Source organism: Atractosteus spatula, chromosome 11, assembly GCF_055471065.1.
Source record: "Atractosteus spatula isolate fAtrSpa1 chromosome 11, fAtrSpa1.hap1, whole genome shotgun sequence".
In the NCBI taxonomy this organism is placed as follows: domain Eukaryota; kingdom Metazoa; phylum Chordata; class Actinopteri; order Semionotiformes; family Lepisosteidae; genus Atractosteus; species Atractosteus spatula.
This window is the reverse complement of record NC_142716.1, coordinates 4,369,527-4,393,584: the sequence shown is the minus strand read 5'-3', so window position 1 is coordinate 4,393,584 and position 24,058 is coordinate 4,369,527. Positions and strand designations below refer to the sequence as shown.

Sequence of the window (24,058 nt, the reverse complement as noted above, 5' to 3'; positions counted from 1 at the left end):
TTTCAGGTACAGCGAGCCCCGTCGCAGACACGTTTTTTAAAAACATATTTCCGCGCAGTCTAACAGGCCTTGGAAGAGAGTAACTTGCAGTTGTTAATCCCTGCCCAAAACAGACCTTTTTGGGGGCAGTCCAGTCCAAGACAATGTAGTACCGCCAGCACTACCGCTAATACCATCATCATAAATTGTGATAAATCAGCAAGCCTAACTTCAGATGTGTCATAATGCATTTCCTAGCACGTTTGCGTCTTGTCTTGCATTAGTAAGGATTTTTTTTTTGGCAGTCCCTTTCCTTACAGTTCAAGTCCGGAGTTTTAGCCTGTAGACTATAGAATACGAAAGACGCGTAATCCTGCCGTAGCAGTCCATGCCGAGCATGGCCCCACCATAGGCAAAGGTCGCAAACGCAATGGTGAATAGTGCGTAAGGGCTGGCATGAGGAACGCGTCTCAATGCGTGTGCCGCCTTAATGTAGTTTAAGGGGAATGACTTTTGAGAGGTGTGTCCTCGTTTTCCTCCGCCAAGCGCCATCTAAGTACGGGGAGTGTGGTGTGTGGGGTCAAAACGGGCTGTGACCGTGTTGTCTGAAGTCGGTCGGGATTTCCGGTAGTTTTTCCGATACGGTCTTGCAAAACCCCCCCCCAAAAAATCACCGAACCTCGTTTTCTGACGAGCCCACCGGCCGGCCGGAGCAGATGCGGTCTGACTTTCAGGATCCACTTTAAAGTAAGACGATATATTTACATAAAGTCGAGTTTTGAAGTTACCCGGTGACAAACTTAAAAGGACAAATCGGAGGACCTGTCAGCGGTGTATACAGAGTTGCTCAATCTCCTCTGTTTGGAGCGTAATGCTTTTTTTTTTTTACACTTGTTTTGCAAATTGTGACAGCTGTATGAGGTTTTGCAACTATATACTTGTGGTATTTATGTGCAAACGTGTTTTTGTTTATGCCTTCTTAAGATAATACGGTTGTGTAACACGTGAATCTGTTACAATGTGTACTAAAAGGCGTTTATGAAGGACGTGCATAGTACATACAGTATTATTTTGTTTGGTTTTTGTTTTGTTTGTTTGATTCAGGAAAAGCACCTTTAATTTGAACGGTCCTGACCCGCACACAGCACAGGAATTAGCGAGGTTAGGTCGGTTTTACATTGCAAGTCTCCACATAAACGTAACGCGAACATGATTGCAAATTCTAGTGCAAAACGAAAACCTCTCGCCGTGCAAATTCTCTCACCCCAAACCTGTTTTTTTTTATTTCAGACACTTTCAGGGCTTTTCACAGGGACTGAGCTCATCTGGTCTGTCAGTGTTGTGACAAAATTTGACAACCCATGATGTGTGGTATCCCCCTGTATATGGGGGGATGCAGAATTTGTCCTAACACCTGCACACAGTGTGAAATCCCAGCCATTTCTCAGTGCCGTAGAGCTAATTGTGTTACAAAACAGTCGATTAAACACAGTAAAGCACAATAAATCATGATGAAACAGTGAAAAACAACGACAAACCAAAGCGATTGTTACAAACAGAAAAACCTGTGAAACTGCTGTGCAGATACTCTTTGGTCAACCTAAATAACGATGAAAGGCTTGTACTTTAATATAGTGAGCACTCACCTTTAATTCGTATTGAAATGTGTATTTTTGTCGTTTCCCACAAAACAGAAGATATACGGTAGCCTGTCCTGAGAGATCTTGTTTTCCAGATTCACCAGTTCACAGCCAGTCAACGTTGTTTAGCTTGAAGTTCCGATTTATCAGAACGATTAGGTACCGATGATCATTGAATATTGATCATTTCGCAGTAAATGGCTTTTCTGAGGGTCTGCAGAAACAGTAAGGCAGTGAGTAAAATCAAGAATCACACACAGTCCATACAGTGGGCTTTATCTGACTGGTCCTACACTGGGTCTGTGTTTGTGGAGCTATAATACATTATATTAAGAATATAATATGTTCTTGTATATTGTATATTGTTAAGAATACACACGGTTCCTAAGCGTGAGAGGGGTGAGAAAAGAGAGGCCATTCAGCCTTGCTGGCCCAGCTGGTAGTTGGTAATTAATTGATCCGATGGTCTTGTCCAGCCATTTCATAAAAGAAGCCAAGGGCGGTGTTTCAGACTGGTTCTCTCAGCCAGAAGAGGTCGAGGAGCTCTTGTTCCTCCCAGCGCTCTGTCTTTGGTCCAGAGCTGCTTCGGCGCAAACTGTCATCAAAAAATCCAGTCGAAGCTGACGAGTGACAGGGGGTTCGCCGGCTGTGGACAGTGTTACCACAGACAGGCGTACCGCGTCAGAGACGGGCACTGGCCAGTATCGTTAGACTGTAAAACTGTCAACTTGGCATAACACCGCTATTAATGTTCTTCCTGAAGAGCCGAGCAACAGAGGGCAGGAACACATTCCAGCAGTAATACTTGTCTGGGACTCCAGTATTTTTGTAAGGTGAGAGTCTATATATAGAGTGCAGACGTTGCCCAAAGAACACAGTGCATTCTTGCTTTTCCGGTGGTAAAGGCTATTAAGAATTGTGTTTTTTTTTTGTTTAAAGTATGACCTTCAATTCCTGAAGTATGCTATCTCTCAGCGCGGATGCAGTGACTCGATGGAGGTTTGGCTCATTTGCTTTTAAAGAAGTCTGTGTTGAAGGTCGGATGACTAACACAGGTTTCTCGTACCCGGTTGCAAAACTCGAATATGGGACGTGAAGTGACGCAGCTGCCGGAGAGTTCCTGCCCCGGGGGCAGAGATAGAGTCATGGTGGCATGGCCCTGATCCAGGAGCATCTCCCTGATCTCGCTTGCTTTGTAGTGCTCGCATCCTTAAAGCACCGCATTGGGAAGCAGTAAAGTGACCCTCAGGTCTGCGGACGGTCAGTATATAAAGCTTTGAAACCTAAGGGGGTGTTTTAGAAAGTGTTGCACTGTGGTTGTATTGTCTCTGCTTTTCTGGTTCGGGTAGTAGGTGGCTCTCTTGTGTACTAACACAATACAATAATAATATTGTCCTTATCTGCTTATCTATTTAAATATAAATGAGTTATCCTGGTGCAGGCATGTGGTTTGAATAGCTAACTTGTCACTGTTCCGTTTTTGAAGATCCCAGTTCATGCTGACTCAGAGATGCCGCCGTTAAGTAATCATTCAAAACTCATTTTTGAAACTCAGAGAGGACTGGAACTTGTAATATTTATTACCTACAACTAGCTGCAGTCTGCAGCGTAGGAAGGAAATGACGTTTTTCTGGATGCCAGCTCGGTACAAGACTATTAAATGCTTGGTTGTTTATTTTTTAGTTTTTATACTATATTTTAAAGACCTGTGTTAAGTCTGTACAGGCACATTTGTAAGACCCCACTAGTGTTTCCCAGTGTGAAAATGCTTACACAGGCAGTAGATGTTCACAGAAGAAGAGAAGGCTAGCGATGACAGTTTCGGGGAATGACTTGCAAGGCTTCAAAACCACTTCCTCTGGAATTCTCGTGTTCGTCTCTTGCTGTCAAAGACAAGTTAATCATCTGGGTTTTGTAATTCATGGGTTTTCTAAATAATGGATTTTGTAGTTTTAAAGTGCATGCATAAGCCTGCTTTTTTCCCATAATGTGTGCAAGGGGCCTTAAAAGAGGTGTGAGAAAAACAAAAGTTGTTAGAGACCAGAGTGAAATGTTTTCATCTCCAGTTGTAGTGTGGGAAGGCTTTGTACGAGCTGTGCTGGCTGTTTTCAGTCTCTGTATGTTTGCCAGCGTTTTATCAATAGGGCGCTGCCAAGACTCAGACGAAGCACAGCCCATTGACTACTGCACTTTTCAAAGTCTGACAAGTTTTTCTTCTTCTTCTGAAAGTTAACAACTTCGAAAGCAGTCATGACTTTCTCATTCTAACATGAAGCTGCTTGTCCAAGTCCTTCTCCCAAATCAATATTGTGTGTAGTACAAAATATGATAAAAGTGCTAATAAATCAGTACTGCACGTTTGTTATTTTAGAACATTGTGGAGGAAATAGAAGATTTTTTTTCATGCTTCAGGCATTGCTGAGATTACATCATATGGGGCTTGTAGTTTTTTTTTCTGAAATGTGACAAGGAATCAGAGGTCTGATGAAAGAAAATGCTGCTGTCAGTTGAGGAAGGTGATTTCCTGAATGCAAGGTGGAGGCAGTACTTCAGCCTTCGTGGCACTCCCACTGTCAGCAGTGGTGGGTGGTCTGGGACAGGGCCGGGCAGTCCTGGAGGTGCCGCGTGTTTTCCAAGTCAAGTTTTCCGGGTCTTTTTTAAAACAGCTGCAGCTCCTCTCCGTCCATGGTCAGATTCCAGAGAGGCTTCTTTTTGAGAAATGGAAGAAAAGGTGAGGTGGGACATTTATCCCACACTAGTCAACAAAGTAGCAAAGGTAAAAATAAAATACCTTACCAGTCATGGCCTCCAAATAGTCCCCATCTCTGAACTGGCTTCACCCCTCTGTGCTCCTCCCCACTGAGAGCTGGTGTGCGGTGAGTGTACTGGCACATCATCCAGGTGGGGCTGCACGTTGGTGGCAGTAGAGGGGAGTTCCCATTACCTGTAAAGCGCTTTGAGTGGAGTGTGCAGAACAGTGCTATATAAGTGTAAGGAGTTATTATGATGTTCTCTTGATTGTGCTGTTCATGCTGCACTGAACGGAGAGGATCCCATTGAGCTGCTCAGGATCGGACAGGGAGCCATCACTTGTCCGTTCTCTCTCAGAGACCTATTAAAGTCTAGTCTAGGAGAGCCTGGTCAAACATTGGCCTTTTCTGTGGTTTCTCTGCCACAGATCCTAGATGCATTATCACTGCTCTTCAGAATTAGCTGTTTTCTGAGCTGTGGCCATGTCGGAGCTTGACAAAGCACCGATCATGTGGCTTTTTTGAAATAACGGGCCCAAGAGCAGCGTTGAGTGTTATGTTTTGTAATTATTAGCATAGAGGTTTAAGGTACAGTGAGGAAGGTACATAGAGGAAGGTACAGTGAATTGAAAGAAAGCTGAGGGCTTATATATAAACAGTATGGTTAAAGCATGGATTGTAGTTACTTAGCATTAAAAATCCAGAAATCCAAAAATTCCTTTTGTGAACTTAGATAAAAACTAAATTGAAAACAGCTGAAACTGCAGATGATCATAAGAATGCAAAGTACACACTGTCCTAAAATGTGTGTAGTAAAACCACTACTGTAATCATTTAAGACACCATTTTCTAAATCCCTGCGTACATTGTGTGCACAGCATATTCTGATTATCCTGTTTCTTTGCATTTATTATTCTTTAAGTGTGCTATTTTCTAAATGCGGTATCGGACATTACTCAGGCTGGGCAAAAAAGGAGGACCTGTGAGTTTCTTGAAAGGGAATTCCTTAAGATTTGTGCGCATTTTAATGTCACCTGGTGAAATAACTTATCAATAAATAAAATCAATTAAATAAAAATATTTTATGTGGGTCTGGGTATTTTACTTTGCAAATGCTGTAGTGCACGTACACCGTACTGTTTTACTGTTTCGTCAGCAGTCCATTGGGATTGAATTTTCAGGCAAATTCATTTTAACACCCTGCCATTTAACAGTACAAACAGTAGGGTTTTAAGGAGAAAAAGAACAGCTCCCACACCCAGAGAGCCAAGACGAAAAGCCCCTTGTCTTCCTGGCAGTAATAATAACTCAGTGACTAATTGCTTTTTGCTTTACTTGTGTTCTGAAGCCTCTGCAGTTCTGAAGCAGCGATGTCAAGCGGCACAGAGTCCGCGCTCCTGGAGGAGCCCTTGTTTGTCCTGGAGAGTGGGGAGGTCTACAGAAACCCCACCGAGGTCAAGATGAGCCAGATAGTGCTGCCGTGCCACGCGAACCACTGCGGCGAGCTGAGCGTGGGGCAGCTGCTTAAGTGGATGGACTCCACCGCCTGTCTCTCCGGTGAGACTCCCCTCTCTCCGCCCTCTGGACAGTCCACAGCCACTGACTGAGGGTGCCCACGCTATTTTTTTTTTTTTTTTTTTGAAGGCAGCACTGAAAAATATCCTGCTAGTCCAGTCTGGCTTCGTGACACACCCGCAAGCAGCTCCTCTACAGAGAGCCTGTCCGACACACGTTACTCATTTGCTCACCTTAAAACTTAAAAAGGAAAAACACCTGCAATCTCACGCCTCAGTCCGCAGCTATTGTATTGCATACAGTGTCTCATTAGCTGCATTTCATCCTTTTCTTTAAAATTGATCTTTTAGTTGAATAGTGGGGTAAGGAAACTTGCTAGGAATTAAGAACTTTGAATAGTGGTAATCACCGTTTTGAAATTTAAAGTTGCTTAAAAATGTAAAATCACACCCGAAGAGGGCTCCACAGCCGAAACGTTTTCTCTCTTCTCTTTTCAGCATGGAATAAACCTATTACTTGTTCCTTTGCAGCCTACGCATGCTGACGCAGCTCCCCACCTAAAAATGTAATATGTTTCCTCTTTGGGGTGGCATGGTTGCACATTGGTGAGCATTGTTGCCTCACAGCACAGGGACCCCGAGTTCAATTCCAGACCTGGGTGGCTGTCTGTGTGGAGTTTGTATGTTCTCTCCGCGTTCCTATGGGTTTCCTCTGAGTTCTCTAGTTTTCTCCCACAATCTAAAGACATGCTGGGAGGTTGATTGGCTTCTGGGAAAACCGGCCCTGTGTGAGTGTGTGCCCTCTGATGTACCAGCGTCCTGTCTGGGGTGTACCCCACCTTGTTGGTGTACATTGCTTGTCGGGACAGGCTCCAGCTCCCCTGTGACCCTGTATTGAATAAAGTGGTTAAAAAATGGATGGCTGGATCTGCAGAATAAGTAAACTAACTTAACCACGTTCTATATCTGTTCTTTCCATTCTGTATTGGAAATGTGTGTCCTATATGTTATCTATACAGAGATCTTAACCGTCTTCAATTTCTTTTCTGATTTCAGCTGAAAGACATGCCGGATGTCCCTGCATAACAGCCTCTGTAGATGATATCAATTTTGAACACACTATCGGGTAATTTTCTAATCGTCTTTCATAAATGCAAAGTCCCAAAAAATAAATGGCTCGATTTCATGTCCTCAGACACTGGAATGTAAAGTAAAGTAATAAATTAACTTGCTCATTTTTGCAGGGTGTGTGTCTGCAGATTAATAGCCTCAGATGTTCTATACAAGTTATCTGTAAGCTTGCACTTCTGTGTTTAGTCTCTAGAAGCAGAATGGGAATTCACAGGAGACAGCGCAAAGCATGTGTTTAATTGCTTGTAGCTCCCGGGGTCTCCCAAGACTGCGGTGTAGTGCTGAGTGGGATATTTCCTGGTTCCTTCGCCTCAGACACAGGGCAGATCTGAAGGAGTGGGGACAGAATATGCGACAAGGTGCTTTTTGCTCTGTAGGTCAAAACACTCTCCTTTTCAGGGGCTTTGAAATGGTTTATAAAGACAATCGCACCAAGAACTGAGCTTGCCTTACTAAAAGAGCAAATGTAGAGGTATTATTTGTCATGTCTGCGGTGTTGTAATACTAAATTAATACTGTTAACACCAAATTAATAATGCATGTGAACTGACAGCATATGAAAACTGGGAACACATAGATTTGTTCCTTGAATTAGTTGTGGGTAGCATTGGGATTGGAATTTGTTTTTTTTTTATTCTAAAGGAAATTTTTGCAATCCGTCAGAAATTTCTCGTTCAGAGCTGGGGGTGGGTCCCTGTAGTCAGATTTCAGACTTTGAATGAAAATGCCTGTTCTGTGGTTCTACTGAGGTTTTACTCGGTAGATGTATTTCACGAGGCTGAAATGCTATCTATGTGTTTTTGAACATATGCTTGTTTTGTTTTTTTTTGCATTGTATTGTGTTTGCATTGCTTGCAAGTTGCAAACCATATGGACTGGGTGGCCATTAATCCCAGCCACCTTTGGATAATAACCTGCCAGGATAGGAATGAGCCTTGTGATTCCCAGGCCAATCAGCAGCAGCCCCACTGCATCAGAACCCCCCAGGGATCTTGATGGAGACCAGGCAGCACTTGTAGGAAGACCCTTAATTATCGTACAGCATGACTTTTGATCAATGTTCAGCACAACTCAGACAGGTGCCCAGTGCTGTTAAGCTATTAGAACCCCCAGCTGTGTTGCTAAAACTGTCATTTGTTAAGCAAATAAAATTTGAAGAGTCACTGACTATTTTACAGCCAGCTCTAATTAGCTCTCTTGAGTAGTGTAAACTACGAGCAGGCCTAATTAATTATCGCAACTGTTGCCACTCATGGGGGTTTTAATTACAGCAAGCAGAATTCAATTAAAATGCTGCTGAAGAAAAAAAAAGGACACCAAAGCAAACTTTGAGCCCACTCATCTCCCTGATCTTTCTCTACCTGACAATGAGGTTAGAAACATCTGTGTGATTAGCCTTCAGGATGCAGAGAAGACGTGCGTCTTCATTATTGCTCCCACTAGTTGGGAAGTCTTGTCTTCAACCCGTTTGTTGTCTGTGCCAGAGAGAAAAGCGGATATTTAGCTACAGTATACCAGATCTCTGATTTATGATTCAGTGTTTTATTGAACAGTGTTTGAGTTTTTCGTAAAGACTTTTTTTCCCCCATCTTAATTAAGAACTAGCGGTTTCTGACTGTCAAGAACATTTTAAAACATGAGTTTTTAAAACATTCAGATGTTTTGCGTGATTTTTTTGTAAACGTTTGCAGAAGATGCAGTCTTTCTGATCTTAAAATAGATGAAAAGAATAATCCATACATTTGAATGCCATTTTACCTACTGTACGTATATACAAAAGACAGCCCATGATTTAACCAGATAATTGATCATCTTTTTTGTCTGAAAATATCAAGAAATGTCAGACACAAATGGAAATTGCCTTGTTACATTTCTTAAAATGTTTGTAAGACCACACTGGGTGCCTTTGCAGTTTAGGGGTATTGATGTGTATGGGGTGTAGTTTAAGAACATGATTTTGAAATCCTGTCTTCAGTAAATAAGAATGACAAAATTGTATTTTGGTGCATTCGAAAAGGGGTATCCATGTTTGCATCCATACACGCAAACTTGTGGGACATGTTGCTTTTTGCCGTAAAGCGATAACTAAAACTCACTCTCTCCAAGTACCCTGAAGGAGATCACTGCTGATGGGGCTCCTGGGATAGCAAGCCTGCTGGCTGGGGCCTGTGGCTCTTCTGCACGCGCGCAGTCACGCTGGAGGTAGTGCTCACCAAGGAGGAGCACTTCATAAAATAAGCACTGATTAAAATTCAGGTGCCCTGCTGCTTGTGGCTCTGGAGCTCACGCTGCAGGAATAGTCTTTGCTTTGTATGCAGTGCACAGCACGGCTTAGTGCTTGAAGTCTCTAGATGTTCTGCTCCGATAGATGTCTTACCTGAGCATGTATGTGACAGCGGGTTTGCGCCAGTGCTGCGTGGGGCAGGGTGGCCGTGCTAAAGGAAATGGATTTAATGGAGGAGGGAGGGATTTTCCTAGAGGGTTCCCACTGAGAGTTTCAGCTAACCTTTATCTGAAGCGGAGATGAGGAAACACTTCTCTGGAGAAAGAACCCAAAGTGCAATGGTTGTGCATTATAGTAATCAATTATGTGTATAAGTTATGCTTTTATTTATTTATTCTTAATTTGTTTATTGGATATTAAGATAAAACTATATGTTTCTCCTCATGCCGATTCTGGGCATCATAACAGATCGAGGAGTGTTTATTCTAGATTTGATAGTTACACACAGGCTTATGTGGCAAAGTGAGTTAAAGGAAGAAGCTGGAGTTCAGATCCCCCAAGGCAACCTCTATCTTCTCCTGCAGGTTTCTGTTACACACGTGGCAATTAAAATCGTTCTCTTCTTTTAGGGTTGGACAAGTAGTAAACATCAAGGCCAAGGTCAACAGAGCCTTCAACTCCAGCATGGAGGTTAGTAATAACTGCGGCACCGCGTTACTGATGAAGTTCCTGCAAGCACCTGTTCAGATTATTGCCTGGTCATCACTTTCTTAAGAACCTGAGACAGGCTCCCGATGAGAGGAAGCCATCTGGCCGAGCCTTTTCCAGTTTTTGGTGATACAAATGATCCTGGAGCTCCACGAGGAACTAAAATAATTCAGATTTGTCGATTATTTTTATGTAATACCCGCTCAATTTGGAATTGCCAGCTGGGTGTCGTGTTTTCGGGGGCAGAACTCGTGGACAATAAGGACATGCGGACGGGCTCTTCAGGCCCCCATCCACACCGAGTCCTGCGCCCTTTGACACTCTGCACGCCCAGCGCTGACGCCGAGTGAGGTTTCAGAGCTGACTGCAGGAGAGGTGTGTCCCTGCAGTGATGACACCCTGTGCCTGCAGCTGCTGTTGACCTGGCAGGGTTTGCTGTTGTACTAGCAGGCAAGGCTGCCCTGGCTGCCTAAATCCCAGTGCTGCGCCAGTTGTGTGGCACCACCTAGGCAATCCTGGTCATGGCAATGCGGACACATTTGAATGTGCCCAGTGATATTGGAATCCAAGGCATTAAGGCAGAGCTGTATATCGAAATGTTCAATTACTTTTATATCTCTTCATTTGTGGTTAAATTAAACAATTAAGAATGGGCTTTTAGAATTAAGGAAGGCCCGCGATTTTATTTTCTCCATTTTTTTTGACATTGTACTTAACCACCTGCGTTCTGCGTTCCGACCTGTGAAATGCGCGTCCCTTGCCTTTCAGGTGGGTATTGTGGTGAGCTGTGAGGACCTGTTCATTGGGCAGCAGTGGAAGGTGTGCAATGCCTTTGCTACCTTTGTGGCAAGGCGCACAGATTCAGCGAAGGTGAGATCAGGTAGAATTAACCACTTTCTCGAATTCCTGATGTCGTATAACCCATTTACACCCTTTAGACTGTTAAGCGTGTTTCTATAGCTAAGGTCTACCATTAGCTCTGTGTAATTTAGCTCCTTGTCCTTCTGCCTATGCTTGCTTGAAAATCACTTTTTCTCCCTCTCCTGAGCTCTGTATGAAATGCTTAAGGCTGCTCTATCGCATCTGTGAAACTCATCTCTAAAAGCTTTAAATCTTGGCGGTTCTTACAAACACAGTTATAGGAAAAAAGTAGAACCTTCCTGAAGGACCCATTTCTGAAAGTAGCCACCAGGCTTAATGGTGTTTCAGGCTGACAGTCATTAGGCACACCTGTCCTCATTCCCCCTGTCCTGGCGTCTGCGCAGGTGCAGCTGAAGCAGATCGTCCCCAGGACACAGGAGGAGCAGATGGAGTACAGCATCGCCGCTGAGCGCCGGAGGATGAGGCTGATCCACGCCGAGATCATGAAAGACCTGCTCAGCAACGGCACCTTTCAGATAGGTCAGGCGCCCCCACATCTGTCAGACTTTGAGAGGCTGCAGGGAGCCCATGGGAGCACTGGGGAGGGTGTCGCTGTCCGCGGGCAGAGTTGGAGCTATGAGCTGTTAGGTTGCCGATCAGGCCTGGTCACCAGCAAGCAGTTGGCGTGAGTGAAAAACATATCCTGTGGAGGAGCGCGCTCGCCACCTCACAGTCAACACAGTCCTTCAGACTTCAAAAATAATTCACGTCCAACTTCATCCTTTCAGTCCTGAATGCTTTCACCTCTGATTTAAACTGTCAAGTAACTTAATTTTCTCGTTTACACACTGTAATGCACTTGTTGCAAAACACTAATGCAATGTAGAAAAAGTTGTATGAAGTAACAGAGGAACTGTAGCTGCACAGAAACCCAGAGAGTATTGAAATTAGTACCTCATAGACGTGACTCGTTTTTTATAATTGCGTTTACTGACCTCCTGCTGCAGATTATGAAACAACTGCGGGGGGTGTTAAAATCGCGTTGAACAGATTTTGACCGAAAACCCGTCGAACCCCCCGTGTATGCGATCTTATCACCGGGAGCCGTCTGTGGCTGGCACTGCCAGCTCCTCTGTGTGCCAGGCCACACGTGGCTCTGATGCCAGACTCTGTGTTCGCCTTGTGGCAGCTGAGGAGTGCGAGGAGCACCAGGACGCCGTGCCAGCGGAGAAGACGCGGGTGGAGAGCGTAGAGCTGGTACTGCCTCCTCACGCCAACCACCAGATCAACACCTTTGGAGGGCAGATCATGGCCTGGATGGAGAACGTGGCCACCATTGCAGCAAGGTACTGTGCCCCCGGCTCTGTGGCTAATGGCTAAATAACACGTTTAAGCACCGAGGGTAATCTTTTTGCTCGTTACAGGTTTTTTTTTTTATTACGTTGCAAAAGCATCCCCGTTCTTTATATGGGGTGGGTATGCCCATAAATCGTCAGGACAGCGGGAGCCTCTTTGTGCGAATGAACTCATGGGGGTATTTTGCCCCTGCACGCTCTGAAGCTGGTCGCGGAGTCGGGACTGAAAAGGCGGGAGGTCCTGCTGCACTGTTGTGTTGTTGTCTCGGCGGGAATCGGACTCGCCTGTTCTGTATGATAGACAGGAGCTGCGGTGTAAGCCCATGACTCGCACGTTTCGCGGAACTGTAACTCCATCTGGGGAGGTGTTTACTCTTGAGCGCCACCTGAGAAAACAGGGGGCTTTGCATTTGCACTTGACACACACAGAGCTGCGCACTTTGAGCCTCAAACTCAAAACGCGTTGGCTTATTCCGATTAATAACATTCTGTGTTGTTATTGAGAAGAGCCTGTTAACGATGGCCTGTTCACAAAGAAGCTATCATTCTGTGTTCCACTAGGGGGCACCCTTGCTTTCTGTGGGTGAGGGTTGCCCCTTCCCACCTTGTCCTGCATTACTGTTACAACACAGAGAGCCCTTATAGGCCGATGTCAGCAGAGGCCTCAGCCTAGCCCAGCTAACAGTCCGTAAATGGAAAAGTTGTTCATATTCCGCAATGAAATTTCTCTCTTTTGCAGCCGTTTGTGCAACGCTCACCCCACTCTGAGAGGCATTGACATGTTCCACTTCAGGGCCCCCTCTCATGTGGGAGACCGCGTGGTTCTGAAGGCCATCGTCAACAACGCTTTCAAGAAAAGGTAGGTCTGCTGGAAGGCTTTAGATTGCAGCATGTTTAGTTACAGCTTGGATGTAAACCACAACAACAATCCATGAACATGTAACACCTCATCTGGGTCTTAAGGTGTTCTGTTGCGTGGGCGGTGGAGACCAGACACCGTTGTGGTGTTGAAATTAAGTTTATTAAACACTTCCTGAACAAACAGTGTACTGGGGCTGGTCCAAGCGCCGTGTTTGTGAATGTATCCCAGCTGGTTGAGAAGTGTTTTTTAATTTGTTGGCTTTTTAAAAACCTCGTGCTGTTCTTCCCCTGAAAATGACGTGTTGCAGGGGTTTCTAGAAAATCATGCTGATGGGAAAGAAATTCTGTATCCGAAGTATTTCAGCATGCAGTGAATTGTACGGTGCAGTGAGATGATGTGCTGTAAAGAGCACTCAAATTAAGATTTTTGACTCGGGTTGCGAAAGAGTTATCTTGATTATATAAAGGTACCTTTTGGCAGATACGCATGTATATTCAGTTTCAATGTCATCCTTGGAATGCAAGGTCTACAGGTTTGAAAAGGACAGCTTGATTTTGATTGAAAGGAACAGTTGTGTAAAGGAAATATATTGTCCTTTTATTATACAATAATATTATTATACAATAAAAGGGACAATATATTTCCTTTACCAACTGTTCCTTTCCAGTCCTGTCCAGTCTAAAGCCTTCAGGGGTGGAGTGGTGGCTCTGTGGCTCAGGATCTGTGCCTGTTGCTGGAAAGTTGCCGGTTCAAATCCCATGGCCAGCAGAGGAATCCTACTCCGTTGGGCCCCTGAGCAAAGCCCTTAACCCCAGCTGCTCCAGGGGCGCTGTACAATGGCTGAACCTGCGCTCTGACCCCCAGCTTCTCTCTGTCTCTCTGTCTGTGTGTCTCATGGAGAGCAAGCTGGGGTATGCGAAAAAAGACAAATTCCTAATGCAAGAAATTGTATAGGGCCAATAAAGTGATCTGATCTTATCTTAATGCATCCATAGTTGAGGGATAGAGCTTAGATATCCAGGAAAGCTGCCTTTGGTTGCATTCAGCTCTTTTTAGTTGGCTGTTGAGGGAAGCAGGCAAAAAGAAATGCTTGTCAGCCACCATTACACTTGGGTCTAGATAAAGGCAGCACAAGCCATGTTTATGGATAAGTGAAAGAATTGCTGTGATGCTGTCAGCAGCTCATTGTAAAAAAATATTGGATCCATTAGTGTGAGACTAATGTTAAGACAAAAGAATCTTTGAATCTCTAACTGTTAGTCTTTGTGAACAGAATTACTGTTAATCTTCCATTTTGGGCAAACCTTTGAAAAACACAATTTCTTATTGATTACAGTGCGCCGGTGCTTTTACTCCGATTCAAGCGTGCCTGCAAGTATCTGTTTTCTGCGCGGTAATAACACAGTCGCTTTGGAAGGGCATTGCTCTGTGTCAGCTTCACGCATAATTGTCACGGTGAAATATTAAGCTGTCAGTGACGCTGTAGCACAACGGCAGTAAAAACTGATTAAGATAAATCAGAGATAAGATTTTGCTCAAGGACAGATGATTAAGAAAACACAATAAAAGTATATGAGGCCATTGTTTTTTAGATGAAAGGGCTTGGTATGTTTGTACCAAAGTCTTTTGCATGTTGGATTGCTTTGTAAGTGACTTTGTTCTTATTGCAGATACTGTGGGTGCTCATTGAATAATCCCCAACTCAAAGGACTGGTAGTCTTGAGCACAAAATGTCACTGTGCTTCTAACTTCTAACCCAGTTTCAGTGTTTACTAATTGTAGGCACTGCCTTTATTCATTATGGCATTTAGATTTAATTTGATTCCTTTTGTATGCTGTTGTTTTACATATGTGTTTACATTTTTGTATGTGCTATTTGATTATTTTGTATTTTTAAAGTAATCATAGATGAAGGTGCCAGACAAATAATATAATTTTGTATCCATGTTATACACAGTATACACTGTATCTTAGCCTACTAAGCTGAACCTACTATGGATGGAGTGCTGTTCTTGAGCCCTTTGCCCAAAGGCTCCAGTGAAGCTATACAGCGGGTTGATCCTGGATGAATATGCACTTTCATCCCTGTCTCGGAAACTAAGCGAAAAACGAGCTGCAAGCCTGTAGCCGCTTGATGACTCAGGAAATGCGAACAATAAATGGCAGTGTTCTGGCAGTGCTGAGGTTAGGGCTTTGTGTACACAGTGGAGTAATCAAGCCGGACCTCCACCCCAAGGCCTGTGCTGTTGTATGCCAGTGTCTGAGGAGCTGGGAGCTGCAGGCTCTGTCCTGCTCTTCTCTCCTGCAGACGCGCGCGTCTCCTCTCTGTGCCGCAGCGTGGAGGTCGGCGTGTGTGCGGAGGCCTATCAGGGCGGAGAGCCGCCGCGGCACATCAACAGCGCGTTCATGACCTTCGAGGTGCCGGGAGGAGACGACAAGCCCCGCACGCTCCCTCACATCCGACCGGAGCCAGTGGTGAGAGCCCCCCGGGCACCCTTCTGCCACACCGTGTGTGTCCCCAGCCCTGAATTTACCTGCTCCCGAATCAGAATCACAGTCTCCATTATTGTCCGCACGCACCGGAAACGCAGTGTATACACAGAACGCGTAACACATCCAGTCAAAACAATAGAAATAACTGCCATAATATTATACAGTATATATTATTGATAGTTATAATAATGTAAATAACAATATTTTGTACTGTATTGTTTTGTACAATACACTACAAAAAACAAGATTCGGGTGTGAGCTGCTTGCTTATATATGCTGTCAATGCAGTGCTGTGGAGGGGCCCATACGTTTGAGTATAAAAGAGTAAAACGGCGCTCTGAATGAATGAACTTCTTAAAAATGTTTTTTGTAACCTTTGGTTGCACTTCTTCCAGAAGGTAGTTTTTCAGATTTGGAGTGTAGTGGATGTGAAGCATCATTTGATATTAACACTGCTTTGCTGTAAACACTCCCAGTATAGATGTGGTTCAGCTGGTTCCGTTTCTGAAATCAATTTGCTGCCCATGTTTATAATCCTTAAGAGCTTTGCTCTGCCTCTGCCACCAAGATTCCCATCTCCCCAAGTGGAAATGACTTGTGTAGGCCAGCTCTGTTTGGCTACTTTAAGCTCCTTAACCTTCTCAAGAGCGATAATCTCTGCGTGGCTTTTTTTTTTTTTTTTTTAAAAAAACATTCTTTGTGTTTTCAAACTAGGAACAGCCTCTACAAGCTGACTGTTTATACTTATAGACTGAAGTGTGGCTGGCAGCTAAGACAATCAGAGGTAGATTAATACAGTAGTACAAAATTAAATGTTTAAGGTTTGTAGTTAACCTTTCAAATGGATTTTTGTTTATATGAGAGAAACATGAAAAGGTCAGTGTTATGAAGCCATAGAATAACACCCCTGACCTTGTCCCAACAAGAATTCTTCCTGATTATTCACAGATGAGCCTACATTGCTCTGCAACAGCTGCTTGCTGTCTTTTTCTTTCACTAAACATTGCTGCAGCCTTACGATCTCTGATGTTACAGTGCTGCATGTGTGAGGCTGTCGTGCTCGACCCTGGTTTTTTACATTCTTGCAAAGGCACCAGCTACTTTTGCCTGGTGCCTTTGAGGGGCTACAGTAAAGACGAGGGACGATTCCCTTGAATTCATGGGGATTTCCATTGGCAGGATGGGAAGAGGAGATACCAGGAAGCCATCGCCAGAAAGAAGATCAGACTTGACAGGTAAGAAGGCCAAGGAAGAGCGGTGTCTCTGCTGGTATTGCGTACAGGGTAGCTGCAAGTTCAGCTGCGTAAACACATTGCAGTCGTGCTTTGTTTCCATCTTTTAGCCAGTCCTGCCTTTAAGTCCAGCGCTATTATTGCACCCCATCTCTGTAGTCTCCTGTGCCTCGTCACCAGCAGCCAGCCTTAACATCTAAGTCAATGATCTGCTAAACGTTGTGGCCAGGCAGGTGTGGAAGTGTTGAGGATGGTTCTCTGTTTTTCGTCACTTGAGGAGTTACCCTTTTTTAAAAACTGCTTTAAGCTTATGAATGCAAGTAGCCAAGCTTAACCAGCTTTAAGTTAGAAATTGTTAGAAAGTGATCCATGAGATGTGAACACATGATGGGGCTCTGACAGGACTTCAGGTGGTGTTCAGCCTTTCTTTGATTGCTCTGCTTTGTTTGTAGTAGGCTGTGCTGTGCCTAAATGATATTGATGCAAAGCAAGGAGTACCGCTTTCCCTGGAGATCAGTAAAAGTTAGAGACATTGTTGATTTATTGGTAATCCATTATAGTTGGAAAGTGCCTCTGGTTGTAAATGCATGCATTAGAGGCCGGCAGTCAAGAGGAAAGATTTCCTGCAATTGTTCCAAAGAGTGTAGAATTACTCATGGCCACCAGTAAGCACATGGAAACTGGGAGCTGTTTTCAGCTGTTTTCCAAGTATCAATGCTATAAGAGAATCTAGTAATCTTGGGTAGGCACTCAGTGCTGCATTGCTGTCTGCTTCTGATATAGAAATCTGCTCTAATTCTGACATATTGACTAAAAACTCCCGTCCAGTCCTGAGCAGTTGGAAGTAGTGCCTCTTACTTCTTTCTCCTGGAATCATCAGATCCTGCCCTGTGTTGAAACATGAGTTATTTGACAACCAATAATCTGGCTTCCAGCATTTTTCAGTGCTCACAGCCAGTAGCATGTAGTTCAGCAGACTGCTAAAAGCAGAATCAGTCCTGCAGTAGGACACAGTGGAAATGAGACGTGGGCATTCTGATCTGGTGATAAGCTGAATAAACTTGCATTTTTCTCCAGTTGTTCGTGATTTTATTTCTTTTGTGAACTTGTCGCAGTTATTTGTGTTTCCACACATGTACACTACACTCCTCTTTCTTTTAAAGTATATCATACAGTATTTACAGTAAATATTTTCTTATTGAACCGCACTAATCGTACCAATGTGTTATAGTTTGGATTAAACAAGGTGAACTACCAGCAACTGCACTATAAAGATGGTCTATTTGCATTTTATGTACTCCCTGCTATAATACGTTTATTCTGTAAAAAAGTTCAAATCACTAAAAAAACACAACAGCAACCCAAAAACACCATGTTACAAATGTGCAGCAATTCAGACATTTTCATCTTATGTTCTGTTGGGGTCATTTCTTCTCCTTGAAAATGTGTTGAAAAGGTATTGCCCATTGCACAGCACCAGTCCTGTATGGTTGCAACATGAAAATCTCCCGGCCAAATACAGGAACGTCAGCGAAGGACCTGAAGTAATTCTGCAATTATGGAGCAATAGTACATGTCCAGGTTCTGTTGTGTATTGGGTTGTTTACATTCCAGACCACAAAGGGAATAAGATCCCAGCAAGGCGTATTATGTCTTGTGTGCACTAGCAACACTTATGAATACTATGGTGAGCTAAAGAGTAGACACAACATGTTTTCCTTTATGTAATCCCTTAAATACTACCTTTCCCACCACAGTATAATGAGTCAGTTGAGGGACCTGTTTTGCAAGGATGGATATTCCAGTTAATTTTACAGTTTCACCTTTGTTGAAATTTGCCCAAACAATACCCATTAAAAAGCATTAGGGTACTCCGTGCTAACTTGTACAGCCTAGTTCTGAGATACAGTTCCCGGGCTTCTGACTGTAGGGTCTTGACTTCTATGAACTTAATATTCGCAGATTCACTTACGAGCGCAACTTTCATATTTAGTCGTACAAAAAACTAGGATCTTGAGACGGATCTTGAGCCTCTCCCTGCCACTCCCCCAAGTACCCACCACCCAGCTGGACATGACTTTGCAGGCTCACTGACTGTTTTATTGCTATTTTCATTGCTGTGGGGCAGAGAGAGAAAAAGCACAGAAATCCACTGGACACAGGAGGGATTCACTTTCTTTATTTGAACTGATTACTATAAGTTGTGTGAGTTGATCGGTGTTGTTTAAATTAACGAAAAGACAGTGCACTAGTACTTTAATTATTATATAAGGGAGAGCTACTGTCTTTTAGCCATACATACTTCTATACTGTAGCGCATTATGCAGTGGTATAGGGGTGGACTTGTTTATTTGCGAGTTTGGCTGTTCGTAACAGTTCTCTGCACTGAGCCCTCACAAATGTCCCTCCTGTCGTGTCTTTGTGTACGAGACGACTGTGTGCACACTGCAATTATAGAAAAGGCCGTTGCAGTCTGCTAGCCTGTGCACAGCAGTTGGAGAAAGATGTGCGTGTAAAACTACAGAGACAGCAGTCACAGTCTTTTTCTGTTCCCTGGCACAATGAGAAGGTTTAATGTGCTCATGATTTATTCACAAGGAGCAAGCCGCTACAAAACTGGCAGCTGCGTTTACTGGAGTCCTCGGAAAGACTGAGACAGCTGCTGTGTGTCGTTTGCTTCTGCCAGCATGGCGAAAGGAGCGTTTTAAAACATTTTCACCTATAGATAAAGCACACTTACTGACTCCTGCCTAAAAGCCTCATTTTTCCACCGTTCATTATGGCAACAAGTGTAGGCAGTACCTTTCCTCCGCGCTTATTCAGTGCCGACTGTGTACACCGCCGTTTCGCGGGAAACAAAACTTCGTCTTTCTGTCTCCTATAGGAAATACATCATCTCCTGCAAGCAAACAGAGGTGCCGCTGTCTGTGCCCTGGGACCCTATCAACCAGGTAATACAACAGCGCCAGAGACGGGGGGGAGAGGCCTAGCGAAAAATTCACTCCAGCCAGGCTCCTCCAGGGTCAGGCAGCAAACATGATGCCATTTTTAAAAAACTGACTGTTTACCCAACACTAAGCTACTCAGCTTTGTACTCACCATGTCCAACTTTTTCCAAAAAAAAAAATCTTTATACTACAACTGAATAGCAAACATCAAGCGTACCTCTCTTAGTGTTCTACCATGTTTTAGTTTCGGATATCTGCAAAAAATCGAGAAGCAGTAATTTGCAGACCCTGGATCAAGTCAGTGGCTATGGCCATAATTTATTTGGTCGTCTTACATGCTATTTTAACATGAAGAGAATTAAGCCTGAAAACAGTTCGGTTGCATTTTCTTTTTTTTTCTTTTTACAAGGAGCAATCACCTTTTTCCATCTCCCTTTTCTGCTTTTAGGTTTACCTCAGCTATAACAATGTCTCAGCACTCAAGGTGCTCGCATCCAAGAACAGCTGGGTTCTGAACTCGGAGAGAAAGAAGGTGAGGTCCGTAAAGCTGTGCGGGGGCTCCTGGCTTTTAAAGAGTACGCTAAGACATGGGCCTTGTGCTTTGTTGGCCTAGGTGAGCCTTTACACGCTGGAAGAGAACCAGTTCCTGTCGTTCAAGGTGGAGACGAATGTGGACATGCCAGCAGAGCGGGTCTTCGTCCTGCTGTCCGACCTGGGCCGCAGGCAGGAGTGGGACAAACACTACAAGTGCGTAGACTGCCGGGAGATCCTTGCGTTTCAAAACCGGAGAGAGAGCACAGAATCTAAAGTTTGCTTTCTGTTATTTATTCCTTTTTCCTCTCCCCTACTCAGGCTTGTTTGTAATTCATCTCGACTGTGCTTGTTCCTCTTTCTAAACAGCTGCCATTCACAGCCGCCCCAAAGCACATAACGACGTTAAATTATTGCCTTGATTCGGCCAAGGATTTCTCATTTGGTTTTAGAATTGATTTCTTTTTTTTAAATTCTCATAAAAGTATTACTTGGAAAGCACAGCGGCATGGTGTCCAGCACTGCTGCTTCAGAGCTGTCGGGCCCTGAGTTTGTTTCCACACTGTGATACGCTCTGTGTGAAGTGTTCTTCACCATGTTGGCATGGCTGTTCTTTACTGCTTCTCTTGCACTTCCCAAAGATTTGCTATGTGCTGTTGCCTCTGTAAATTATTATTTTGGTGCTTTCGTGTCCATGTGCACTCGTGCTCTGTGATGGCCTGGTGTCCCCTCCGGGCTGTAACCCCCGTGTCTGCTGATTCAGGCTCTGTCTCACTATCGCCCTCCTTAGGAAGAAGTGGCTGTGGGCAGGGGACGGAAAAGCGTTCCCTGTTTTCATCGGCATGTGGTGTATCACACTTTTATCCTTCTGTACAGAAAGTGCGAACTGATCCAGGAGGTGGATGAAGATGACATGATCTACTATGTGCTCACTCCCTCCGTGGGCAAAGACAGCAAGTTCCAGGATTTTGTGCTGTTGGCGTCAAGAAGGAGGCCATGTGACAAGGGGTTGGTATTGTTCTTGTTTTCGATGCAAGTAGCATGGTAGGGCTTCAAAGCACTGTGGATCCAGAACCTTTTAGCATCAGAATGATAATATTTAATATTGTTCTGTGCCCAGGGCATTAGGAAAGCTTATAGTGTCTTGCGTGTGAAACAAGTATCCGTCCCCCTCAGCTTCAGTGGATCTGGGGTTTAGGTTTTTGAGTGACCTGAACTGAATGAGGACCAGGGTCATTGCGCAGATCAGAATTGGCAACTGCATAACGTGGTAGGCTTTAAAGACAGATGGGGGGAGAAGCGTCCACAGGTCTGGAGCGCAAGGGGAGAGCAGGAGGCTTCAGTGCATCGAGATAACAGATTAGTGACTCATCCCGTTTGCATTCGTTTTTGTCTTGCTGCTCGTTAAACGCTGGGCTGGGGAATGACGCTGTCCCTCCCCTCAGGGATCCGTACGTGATAGCGCTGCGCTCCGTCACGCTGCCCAGTCACCCTCCCACAGACGAGTTCAAAAGGGGCGAGGTCTTATGCGCGGGATTCACGATTTGGGAAGAATCCAACACCACTACCAAGGTAAAGGAGTTTTTCGATTTGCGTCACCTTGTGAACGTTCTACAGGGTACCCCTGCTCCCTGGTTACGGTAATATCTGGGTGACCATGTGCCGCCCACTGAAACCTGAAACGAGTCAGCCTGCAGTGATGGGAGATCAGGACCGGAGAGGAGAACGTGGGCATCCCCAGTACGGCTAACGGATTGCTCCCGATTGAAAAGGAGCAGGCTGAAGGCTGACCCTTTTCTCGTCTTTTGTTTTGCGCAGATAACTTACTACAACCAAGCAACACCAGGAGTGCTGCCGTACATCTCCACCGACATCGCTGGGCTCTCCTCCAGTTTCTACAGCACCTTCTGTGCCTGCAGCAAGTTCCTGGAGGAGAACAAGGGCGGTTCTCCGGCCTTGTCTGCGGCGCTGTGATGCTGGGATGGGACACAGGAAGACGGTTTTGTTTCGCCAGAGTAGAGTTTAAGAACAGACCTAGGTCTGCGTGCACGTTTTGTTTCGTTCTTGACTTTAATACTGACACGCAATGTGTCCGGTGCTGTGAGTGGTAGGAGTTTTACCTGTCCTTTCGATTCAGGATCGGTGGGTTTCAGGTTCTCCGTTTCTCACTGAGCAGCGGGTATCAGCGGCTGGAAGAAGAGACCTGAGGGCAGCGAGGAATAACACTCCATCCCAGCAGTTGTGCTCCACTCTGTATCACTTTCCCAAATATTTGGACTCCCCTTTCTTGGGAAAAAAAAATTAAGAAACGTCAATCCTCTCCGTAATACATATCAGCACATTCTGAAGTAGGTAAAGCAGTATCTGGAAATCAGTCCTACACCATTTCATGACCTTTCAAACTGTCTACATTTACATTTCCTTTTACTCTTGATTCAGAATTTCCAGAGATCTCAGATGGCGCAGCTCTTGACTTGTCTCATTAGGTACAATCTTGGCCTTCCAAGTGTGTTTTGAGACCATAGCCTGCATTTCTTATTTGTCAGGCCACAGGCACTTAGAGTATTCACACAGAATGCATTAGAAGTACTGCACATTTTGCAAGTGAGAAATGGAACAATTTGCAGTCTGTGCTGCTTAACACTCCTGGTGTTGGTGCACGTGCATTATTACTGGAACATTGGTGTGTTCTATGACCTTATAAATTCTATACCAGTACTGTAATTTCATAGATGTTTCATAACATGCTGTCAACTTGTTCAAATATTTCAATAATAAGTATTGTAATTTAGATAGATTAAATTTTGTTCTTTTACAAGATCTAAATAAATCACAATGTGTTAAATTCTTTAAATGCTGTAGTTTGTTGGATAGGAACACTATGCTGAAGAGTTACTTCCACCTCCAGAAAGTAACCTTTTGGTCTTTATGGGCTCTTATTTTGGTCTAATGCCAGTACCCGCCCAGTGAATTATTTCTAATTAGGGAAATGTTTCTGGAATTGCAATGTGTCGCCCTGTATTTGAGACCATGTGGTGATAGTCAAATATACAATACATTTCATGCTACACCTCTGGAAAGCAATTGAAGTGATTAGAAAGATATCCTATCTATGCACTGAATTGTGTCAGAACTTATATTCCTGTATCTAGAGCTTTATAGGTGATTTACTCTTCACAAAGGCAAAATGCATTACATGTGTATACAGTAAGTATGTTGCTATTGCACTCGGTTATCCAACTTTGAGAGAAAGAACACAAATGTATTTTAAATCTTTAAAAAACTGTTTATTTCATTCATTCATTTTCACAGGGCAAATTTCTTTATTTTAAATTCATGCAGTTGTGTTTTTTCTTTGCTGTAGCTCTCAGTGCATGAATCCATATTCATCTTCATGACTTTATCATCCCAGGGCATTTCTTGAACAGAGCAAAAGACCAGGGGTGTTCCTTCAGTGTCCTGGCTAAATTTCCCCCTGGCCTTTACCAGTCACGGCCTCCTAATAATCCCCATGTATGAACTGGTTTCATCACTCTGCTCTCCTGCCCAGTAATAGGTGATGTGTGGAGAGTGTATTGGCACACTCTGTCTGCTGTTGCATCATCCAGGTGGGGCTGCATATTGGTGTTGGTTGGGAAAGCGCTTTGAGCGTTTAGAAAAGCACTAAATAAGTATAAGGAATTATTATTACTACTACTATTATTATTATTTTATTATTATTATTAAGCTGCTGGAAGCAGAGGACCAGGCTGGACAGACAGGAGGGTCTGACACAGCCCCAGTGGGCAAGAACCAGCAGCACAGTTGGACAGGGTGAACAGCACTGGCCG

General features: G+C 44.2%; 1 protein-coding gene across 2 annotated transcripts; it reads left to right on the top strand.

Annotated features, from left to right (window-relative positions):
• The first annotated feature begins 456 nt into the window (after window positions 1-456).
• Window positions 457-23,073, top strand: acot11b (acyl-CoA thioesterase 11b). 2 transcript variants are annotated; one of them, XM_088926988.1, is made up of 16 exons: window positions 457-726; window positions 5,718-5,926; window positions 6,940-7,009; window positions 9,868-9,928; window positions 10,715-10,816; window positions 11,212-11,347; window positions 11,997-12,153; window positions 12,902-13,021; window positions 15,361-15,499; window positions 16,697-16,752; window positions 19,634-19,700; window positions 20,146-20,234; window positions 20,316-20,444; window positions 21,105-21,236; window positions 21,674-21,800; window positions 22,047-23,073. In XM_088926988.1, exons 2-16 carry the CDS (start codon window positions 5,740-5,742, stop codon window positions 22,200-22,202), a joined length of 1,728 nt encoding a protein of 575 aa, XP_088783114.1. In that variant the 5' UTR covers window positions 457-726; window positions 5,718-5,739; the 3' UTR covers window positions 22,203-23,073. The 2 variants fall into 2 exon arrangements, with proteins under 2 accessions (XP_088783114.1, XP_088783115.1); XM_088926989.1 differs by lacking the exon at window positions 457-726 and having other exon boundaries at window positions 5,207-5,926.
• The last annotated feature ends 985 nt before the right edge of the window (window positions 23,074-24,058 follow it).